The sequence below is a fragment of the Lottia gigantea genome (genome assembly GCF_000327385.1).
Source record: "Lottia gigantea unplaced genomic scaffold LOTGIsca_275, whole genome shotgun sequence".
NCBI classification, from domain to species: Eukaryota; Metazoa; Mollusca; class Gastropoda; family Lottiidae; genus Lottia; species Lottia gigantea.
Window position 1 is genome coordinate 71,204 of NW_008708877.1, and position 10,637 is coordinate 81,840.

The 10,637-nt window shown below is 33.5% G+C and overlaps 1 protein-coding gene across 1 annotated transcript in view; it reads right to left on the reverse strand.

The window, feature by feature from the left end:
• The window catches only part of LOTGIDRAFT_175388 (hypothetical protein), a gene marked incomplete at both ends in the record, with an annotated part of 5,658 nt that extends 1,166 nt beyond the window's left edge, over positions 1 to 4,492 (reverse strand). Inside the window, 5 exons of the mRNA XM_009056420.1 lie at positions 919 to 1,050; positions 1,633 to 1,733; positions 2,056 to 2,093; positions 2,818 to 2,899; positions 4,442 to 4,492. Coding sequence (XP_009054668.1) covers positions 919 to 1,050; positions 1,633 to 1,733; positions 2,056 to 2,093; positions 2,818 to 2,899; positions 4,442 to 4,492 — 404 coding nt within the window. The remainder of the gene's footprint in view (positions 1 to 918; positions 1,051 to 1,632; positions 1,734 to 2,055; positions 2,094 to 2,817; positions 2,900 to 4,441) is intronic.
• Between the last annotated feature and the right edge of the window lie 6,145 nt (positions 4,493 to 10,637).

The window sequence follows — 10,637 nt, forward strand, 5'->3', positions numbered from 1 at the left end:
TTTGATTAGTTAAAGCAGGCATCATTGAGTTAGTTCAAAAAGATTAATTTGACGAAAGTTCAAGAGGGCTGTAACTAAATGAAGTGGCTATATAAAAAATAAAAGTTACCGGTAATAAAAAAAAATGAACGAAAGTTTAATTAATAATTCCAATTTGATGAACAAGCAATATTGTCACAGTCTTTAATAGAGACAATTATCTAAATGAACTTAAAGATGGGTTTCCTTGATTTTTAGTGTCAAATTAAGCAGTTCTCCCATCCCTCCCAATTAAAAATTCTTAGAACTCAAAAAGGACCATCACCTATTGATTCTAAGAAACGCTGGTGCTGATTGATTTTCAACAGCTGAAAAGTTGCACCGTCTGCGGTGAAACCATATAACTGAGCCAACCCACATGCGAGACAAATAGCCGAGCTGTTGACTCACCACGTGTGCGCCGGACTTGAGGTTGTTTCCTGGTCGTTTCACGTTTTCTTTGGTCGACTCCTGGTCGTTTCAAGCCGCTTCATGATTTAGTAAGTACGATTTACAAGTAGTTTTTTTTTCCAATTTAGTTATTCCTACATAATCAACCCACTGCGTAGTTGCAACAGCATTCATTGACAACTGTACGTGATCATAATTCATTGTAGTCTTCCTACACTTTTCCAATCACTCTGCTCTCGTATCAACAGACTTATTTGTGGGTACGACCAATGTCGAGCGGCAGAGATCTAGGCTAGGCCCACTGCACTGACGCTCGCAGTGGCATTTCTAAGAAATTGCCACTGATTACTCAAATTGGCGGCGGCGTTTTTCTTGCACAAATGGCAGAATGTGGCTAAAAAGAATTGGGAGGAAGTGGAAGCTAATAACTGCAGCTCAAGTGTTTACAAGTCAGTCAACAACACTTATTTAGAAAAAGAAAAAGCTTACCCAAAAGAATAAACGAAACCATCTTTAGTTGGTCTGTAAGGTTCATCTGCACAAACATCCCATCCACCATCAGTTATTTTACCCATTCTTAGTCTATCTTTACACTCATATTGTATATTTTGATCTAAATATCTACGATAATAAAATGATAACACATAGATCTGATATCTAAATTACCATGGAAACGATAACAATAAATGGATACTATGCAATATATACCTCTTCTCAATACATATTTCCAAGAATATTAGTTCACAGAGTTATACCATATTCTCAAAAAAGACATGCGAGGACGTCCATTTTGAATGAACCAGGAATTGATTGCTTGAATAACAAGTCATAACCTTGTCATACAATAAATAAGGCAGCACTTAACATGGCAGGCAACGAAGTAAGTAACCTATAAATACTTCGAATTAAAATACTAAACGTTTTAAGTCCAAATATCAAATTTTAGTTTTATTTCACAACTGCATGACGTACTACTTTCTGCACGTGTCTCCAACGTGAGTTATATGTCACTTCATCGACCGATTCAGATGCTTATAGTCCGCTGGTTTGGCTAAAAATGAAATTGTTGGGAGTCAAAACTAGATCATCTTGGGGATGAACATTGGCTTTACTAAAGTCTGAGTAAAAAAGTTGACCAAATTGTTGGGTTGAATGACTTCAGGAGTTTACCAACTTTAATTATGCTAAATATATTTAACTTACCTATGATAAATAGTAGATAAATCAGGCAAGCTAAGTTTGGGTATTACAGATAGTGGTAATATTGTCCATTTTCCATTCTTTTTATATTTAGAAATATCAATCTACGAATGAAAAACAGAATGGTCAAATATTGATTTCTTGTCATAAGCTTAATATGACCCATACAAAAACCCAAAATAAACCGAGTTACTCCATGAACTGAAATCTAATTGAGCACAAAATAATTCCTCATGTACTTTTTGTAGTATTTTTTTTTTTTTTTTTTTGCTCAAATCCAATGATCTTTATACAAGAATGACATTTTATATATAAAATATTATTTCAATTTAATAGTCAAAACTGAATATTCATCAATTTCTCATTAGAACATGTAGATTTTATTGAAATAAAACTAATACTATTGAAATAGGACAATATAAGTACCGTTGTTACAGTTTCTTCTTCCTTCTTTGTACTTAAATCTAAAAAAAGGAGATATAAACAAATAAAACAACCAAAATGAGCGGATACTGTTTTCAGATATTTTATATCCTATGTTTGAAGCAATTGTTAATATATTGTTAAATAGTGTCGTGAAATTTCAAGATACACTGTGATACATTAAGTTGCGTGAAGTCATCAAATATTGTACTAAATTTCGTCTTAGAGACATGATAAAGGTAGCAAAGCTTATGAACGGAAACTCTATTACTCTACATTGTTTCAATAATAGTTTATGTTAAAAAAATAAACAGCAAAATAATCATTGACATTGAATATTTAAAAATATCAAGAAAGGGTCACTTTAATTTTTTATTATTTTGAGAGTCATTATGTGCACTTCTCCCAAATACATATTTTTGGGAAATTAATTACTTCTTTGGCGTAATAAACTTGCTTAGAATTTATCTTAATGTAGTTTGAGATCGCTCCCTAGTCGTTTCTCTGCTCGATTCCTAGTCGTTTTCTGTGCGGTTCATGTTTTAATAAGTATGCAGAAATAGGCCTACATCAAATTATAAGAGATGTGGGCAAATAAAAATGACTTGTATCTATCTGGGTACTAGAATGCACCCTGAACCCTGGTTAGTGAGCATGATCTTTACTCACTGAGCTACCACATAAACCCAAGAATCACAACAATCAGAGATCACACACAGGTGATATTAGCTTTGCTTCAAACAGGAATACAGGGGGCTAATCTACCTGGTTTTTTAATTGGAGCAACTTTCAATCTATTGTTACCATCAACACCATCTGTAGCCGCTCTTTCCATTAAAGCATTTCTCTACAACATATAAATAACATAATTATTCTATATATTCTACCAGTTAATACGGTCATTTATAACGTCATTATCTGACAACTGTCAGTGGGCCATCGTATCACGAATACGGGTTTTCACACGATCTTATATGGTCCTATTTACCCGTATTAAAGCCCACTACACTTTGGGGGCGTTGAAATGACACAAAACACAACACCGCGTTGCCACCGCCAGTTTAAAGAGATAAGAACACATTTGTTCAACGTAAATATTCTAAAGAAAGGTTTGATTTTCTCCCGGCTTCAATTCTTTAACGAAAATCTTACTAAATGCTGTACCGTGTATTCATCAAAATATGTAAAGGCATACTGCTTTCGTTCGCAAACAAAGCGTCATAACGAGTGAATTGTTTTGGTTGGCTGAAATTTGCGTCAATTTTGATTGGACAATATTTAGCTATGAATACGTAATTTTTCTCCCTAAAATTACCACGGCCCCGAGGAAGTATGATGAATGGGCGTGAGGTTTGGACACGATACCAGTGGGCTTGCCTAGCAAGCTATCTTATAATTTATTCGTAATGAATCGTCTTGTAAGGATTTGGTTTTTTTTTCCAAGAAAAGTTGCCACGGAGCCCTTTTCAATACTTTTTAAAATTATTTCGTTTTAATGATACGTAGGCTATATGGCAGGCATGAAATCAATTTTCAACACAGTATGCAAAAAAATTATAATAGAGTATTACCCCCTAAAAATTGCAAGAAATTGTTTTATGGTATTATTTTGTATTACAAGGTGTGCAGAACAACATACAAAAAGTTACCAAAATCCCTTCACCAGAAAAGGTCCAAATTTGACATTTAAAAAAAGATGACGTCAGTGCCTTTGAAGGAACCTAAAAATGACGTCACTGTTTATAATTTATCTGCTTATACAAACGGACTATCGTAAAAGTTACACTTGCCGCTCTGCAACTTATCATAGTATTGAAAGTTACTGTGCCATTTATGTCACATAATCACGTGATTCTGGTAATTTAAGAATGAGAGACTGGTCGTTCAGGACTAAGAGTAAACAAAGACAATGAAAACAAGAACTTCGTAAGATAGTGCCTATGGATTCAAACTGAATAAATAAAATGTATAATTGGTGAATTAATAGCATTAAAGATGGATTCCTTTATTTTCATTTATGAAAATTCGTTAGTGTCAAATCACTGTTAAAGGTCAAAAAGTATTTTTTTTTTTTTGTTCATCCAGGCTGTATATACATGGACATTAATGTTTGGTTAAACTTTTAATGATATAATTAAGAATACACGATAATTCATTTGAAATACCAATTAAACAAATTTGCTTAATTTGACACTAAAAAATAAGGAAACCCACCTTCAGTTAGTGACAGGTTTATCTCACAAAGGCTCTAAATTTATGGACTATATTTAGATCTTAATATTACTTGATCACTGTTAAATACCGGAAGTAAAGAGTCTCAAAGAAGACACAATACTTTGCCAGTGACAACGAAATTTTCCATTCATTAACGAGTCAGGTTCAGCTTTACGGAAACTGCTAATGATTGCCAAATGCAGATAGAACTATCAGATTTCCCCATGGTTCTAGCTTGTGGAAAATTTTATACAGCCTCCTGAAGTTTGGGTCTCGAGTGCTCATATTTGACGCGCTAATAAACTAAAAGAGCGTTTGGTCAATATAGGTTTTAACATTTCGTTTTAAACGTTCATTATTTTAGGATAGGTGGAACAACATATTAGGGCCACAATGGCCGCCAATTCCCGTATTTCTAATAATTTTGCAAGAAAACCTGCATACAAAATGCAAGTAAATATATGCCTCAGACACTCCATAAATAATTACTGTTAAATTTCGAAATACACAAGAAGCTAAAAAAATCTTTCTCGAAATCCAAAATGGTCACCATTTCCATTTCTATCTCATTGTATTATAATAGATACTTTGTCAAGACTAAAATAGCACAGATTCGCTATTTCGGGGGTTAATTTGGGTCTTGAATAAATGAATATACATAGTTTTGATAAATACTAGAAATAGACTTAATAGCATAATTCCTTCAAAAATACCTTTATCTAGGAGTTTCACTTTCTATTTCTATATATGTATTTTCAATATATGACAAAATTTTACTAATTGACGAGTCGTCATTTAAACTTTCAAACACGGAAATTGGATTTTAAGGCTTAAATTTCGATGGTGAGATGTGAACTCTATTACTGATTAGCTTAGCTAAAATAATCCCTGTTTCTGTGACTAAGGTACGATTGGTGATAAAAATTGGCGCATATGTCCCCTTAAGATATATATCAGAAAGACACCTTTTTTCAAATACATATTTCTTATGCATTAAATATACACACAGAAGCACACACAAACAAAAAACAAAACAATAAACAAACAAATTATAAACTTCTGATGAAATCTTAAACGAGCATTCAACTCGGAGAGATGGTGGGGGTTGGGGCAACCATATTCTAATCTTATGTTTCATGCCCCGGCCAACCTTGTTAACCCTATATTTCTAAGCAGATGTGTGATTATTACTTTTACTAATCGTCATAGACACCTACCACTCTATATATCACTGTAAAACATTTACTTTCATATTTTTACTTGTTAATATATGCTTAGAGACATTAGAAACTATTGGCAACTGTTGAAAACTACTAGAAACTTAAGAAATCACCTTTAGAACAAAAAGAAAAGGATACCTTACCCAGAAGATCTGATCAAACCATTGAACAGTTTATGATGTGGCATCTGCAGGATGGACTTACGACCACGGAATTACAGACTGTTCATTGACAAAGAAGGTACATGCACTTTTTCGCTGTGCTGATATAATTCTGTTCACCAGAACATCCACTGGTACACCAAAGCAATCAAAAGGCAGGTCGAGAGACAATAAAAATAGAAACATCTTTTTGAATGGCTGCAGGAACGTTCATGAGTAAAGCTTTCAATATTGTCCAAAGGAAATGTGACTATGACAATCGACACCGGTTCGGCTGAAAGGGGGCGTCACCTGAAATAACACTTTCGATCGGTAGATCTGATATTTTTAGCAGCATGTTTTGTACCTACAATATATTTGGATATCACAGACTAAATGCAATTACAATAGTTCTTTCGTATCGTATGTAAGAAAGTGTAGCGTTTATTCCCAGATGTCCTACAGGTTAGTGGGCATCTCTAACTATTAATACTGAAACTGGAGATAGTTTAAATAAGATGATTTGGTGTTTTGAGTGCTAAATCGTCAAACGAATCTAGCCTTTTTCTAGATTTTAAAACTTTAATGTTTTATTTTCACAAATTTTCACCTAGATATTTTAATTGTTTAACGAAAAATAGTTTCAATCAAACCCTCCCTTCCCCGAAATAGAATAATAGCTTAGTCGACAAAATTTATTCCTAAATTTTTTGAAAATCAGTGGAGGTAAGGCTATCAAACGTATCCAGCATAAACAATATACAGTCAAGTAACCTAATTTCGTGGAAACCTATTATTCGTGAATTTTCGGAAATGATTAATAATTTACGTGAGCGACCTTGCGCGACCTCCGCATTAGTTTATTTTAATAAAAATGGGTTTTCTGTACAATGTCAGCTAGTAGAATGAATCCAGTAATTTCAAGAAAGGTAAAATGTATTAATGTATACTTTGACAAGTACAAAATGGCGGATTTCACTTATTACCAAACGTCATTTTTTATCGGCCGAATTTCATTATAATCCCGAGCGGTAATCGGAATTCCAAGTGTCGTCTGCTAGAATATAATCCAACGAATGAAGTCACGTGATCAACTAGCGGATTCCGTGTCAGCAGAAAATTTCTATGGAACACAAAGTATATTGCCGTCACCCATGTCCGTCCGTCCGTCCAACGGTCCGTCCGTCCACAATTGCTCGTATACACTCTACAAGACACAATTCTTGACGAATTTCGACAAATCTTGGTATGAGTGTTCGTAATCACCCAAGGATGAACCCTATTGAAAATCAGAAGAATCAAAAATATTAAGTATGAGTTATTGCCCTTGTTTTTGAAAACGCATCCAATTTTTAACTCTTAAACACTCTAGAAGGCACAATTCTTTACGGATATTGACGATACTTGGTGTGAATGTTCATAATCACCCAAGGATGAACCCTATTGAAAATCAGAATTGAAAAATATTTAGTATGAATTATTGTCCTTGTTCTTGAAAACGCTTTCAAATTTAGCTCTAAAAGGCATGATTCTTGCTGGATTTGACAAAACTTGGTTCTATTATTCAGTACCCCGCTGAAGATTGAATATTTGCCTTCTAATAATTTCACGAGCTAAAAATTGAACACGTTTTCAAGAACAACGGCAATAAATCATACTCAATATCATTCAGTATCGCTCTAAAGAGTTCAGAAGAAGTGAAATATTCAACCTTCAGTAGGTTGAATATTTCATACTGGTTACTGTACTGCTAAATATTTTTTATTCAAAAATCAAAGCTGCCAGTGGGCGTATATTACCTTGCCTGGCAAGCTATCTTTTCAACAGTTATCAGATAAAGTCATCTGGAGATGTAGCAAATAAACTCATAAACAAGCTTGAAAAAAGTGAGGGTAAACTAATTCACACATCTAAGTATTAATGTATATATAGTTTGCCCATCACTACTTGTCATTGTGTGCCTGGGGGAAACACGTCGAAACGTTCCATAAAACTTTAACCAGTGATTGTTGTTCCATAAGGCTGTGTCTATATATCGTACTCACAATTGTTAAATGCCATTCAAAGACATTATTCGTCATCAATATGGAGATGTAGCAAATAACTCATAAACAAGCTCGAAAAGAATGAGGGTAAACTAATTCAAACATGTAAGCATTAATGTATTTATAGTTTGCCCATCACTTCTTATTATGTGCCTGAGGACGACGGGGGAAACACGTCGAAACGTTGCATCAAACTTTAACCATTGATCGTTGTTCCATTAAGCTGTATCTATATATATTTATCAGATAATCTAACCAAACCTTACCAAGCCAACGACTACCATTCGACTACCAACAAGAATTACCATGATCAGAACGAAGAGGAAGAATGAAGAAAACCGAGTAACTCAGGCAACACCAACAAGGGCCGAGTTTCGCCGCCATGTCATTCGACCAGACCAGATCTTACGAAGTATCAACAACCAAACCAACAACACAGAATCGTCCAATTTGAACCAATTCAACTACCAACTGTTACGACTACCAATTATCACGACTAACAACAACTACCTAGTTTGCGATATCGGCATCCGCTGGAAGCGAACTTTAACCTGTCCTCTACCAACCAACCTAACAGTTCGAAACAACAGATTTGGTAGCTATGAACGAACGACAGATTTATTTATGTACTCTGATTTGTAATTACTTGTATGTAAAGTTTTACTTAGAATGCTTGTTATTTCCATCACATACTCCACCCACTGTAGAGTCGAATAAGCTCCTCTCCATATAACAATCCGCTATCAACTTACAAATAATTACATGTATTGTTATCACATAAAGGCATTATAAGACTAAAAGTACTATTTTGAGGTTGATATTAATTTTATTAAAAAAAAAATATAGACAAAAAACCAAAAGACTTTTTACTTTGCTTAGACAACAGCCCCTTTTCGTCTCATTTGCACCATTGAAGAAAAACCCCTTCGCGGTTTCCCAATCGCATTATAAGATTGTCTGTCGCCTATAATATTATAGTCCAAATAAACCATTCACATCTGTTTAAAATAAAAAAAAAAAAATAAAAAATTCACAGAAAATGCATATTTGTAGCCTAAGTAAAATAACGTTTTATATCCACATGACTGACTGAGATAAGACGTGTAATATTGGTCTGGTGATATCTTTATGGATGAATAATTCGTTATTAAGACTAAAAGTGAATAGATGCAACAATCTAATTTAACATTCATATACATATTTCGTGGAGAAACTAAGAAATTGAGCGGTTATGGATAAAAAAAAAAAACAGCCCAAACTTACAACGCAGACTATTTTTATAGTCCGAAATACCTTCCAATATGGTCATAAATCGTGACGATGAAGATGACTAAAGAAAGATAAAAGAAACTGGATCAATTTCTGATGATTCTAGTCTGAGTACCAGTGCACTTTTAGATTCTGTTCTCAAAAATGACCACAGCTTTGAAATATTTATCAGTGTATGTGAGACCTAAGGTACTTGAGTAATAACAGTATAAGAAATATCCGTAATCTTTTAATTCATGACGTATGATGTATGTTATATGAAATATTGGTATCAAATTTACTTCTATTAGTTAGATAAAAACAAGATTTATGTGCTATAATCATATTAAATACTATACTAGTATTCTGATACTAACATTAAATGTTAATCAACAGCTGATATATAATTATATAATACTGTAGTCAATTCATTGTTGTTCGAGTTCTAATATTTAACTGGTACTGTTAGTGTCAAAGTGCCCAGGGTATCAATATGTGATCCAAAATGGCGGAATTATTGGAAGATTATTTAGGGGACAACAACAAAAAAACTACTCACTGAAATGAACTTATCTTTTAATCAATTTATAGACGCTATATTAAAAGGACAGATTCGCCAATTTTGGGGTAGATTAGAAATGTACAAAAATCGTATACTTTCTTCGAAATACCCCAAATAGGAATTCCACATGATATCTTTCCAATCAGTGTCTCAAACTATACACATATACATTTGAAGGCTAAGATTTCGGCGGCGAGCATTGGTCACCATTATTGATTAGTTAAACCCAAATAATTCCCGTTTCTAAGATTACAGAACATTTGTTCAAACGGTCGGCGAATCTGCAATGTACCTTTAACAATCAATGAAACAAACATTTCACGGGTATAAATTTCAGTTCTTTCACTCTGTTCATTTTGACGCCTCAAGTCTATTATTATGAAACATCTGTGCTTTACACTTAATACAACCAAACATAATGAATATAACTTCTATAAATTCACTTCCGCAAGAATCAAATAATCCACACACAAAATGATAAAATATACACCAAATTTCGACAGTGAATTTTGCATTAACATGTTTCACTTTTTCTTACTCTCTTTTCATATTGATGCCACACTTCTGTAATATATCCAAAAGTGTTGCACAGAGGTTAGATTAGCCTTCTATAGATCCTCATGAAAATCAATACCATGGATTATAATTCATATCCCTAACGTTAGGGTTAGCATTCTCGTGAAAGCGGCCAAAAATATAATCCTATAAGTATAATCAAATTCAATTAATCCGTTTCACCAACAAACATTTGCCTTCCACAATAAAAAGCCAAATAACTTTGCGTATGTACTAAAACCCTAAATTGCCTGATATTTCTTTTTTAGTAATGTTTATACAGTTTGTGTCGTTACATCAAAATTAAAACGATATCTGAAAGTTTCCATGCAACTATCCATATTAGTTTTTATCTTCATATTGTGACGCTGATTTTTTTTTTAATTTTAAGACAGAATTCGTTCAATTTGGTGTGAACTTTTTTGTAAATTGTTTAGTATCACTTCATAGACTTGAGTCGCTAGACGATGAAATTAAACCTGATAAGTTTATTGTTTTTACAGCAAAATGGAAAAACACAAAATAAGTTTCAACTGCATATCTGTATCATGGGTTTACAGGCCGTTTGGACGTCGTAAATTGATCTGTTGCCAACAGATAG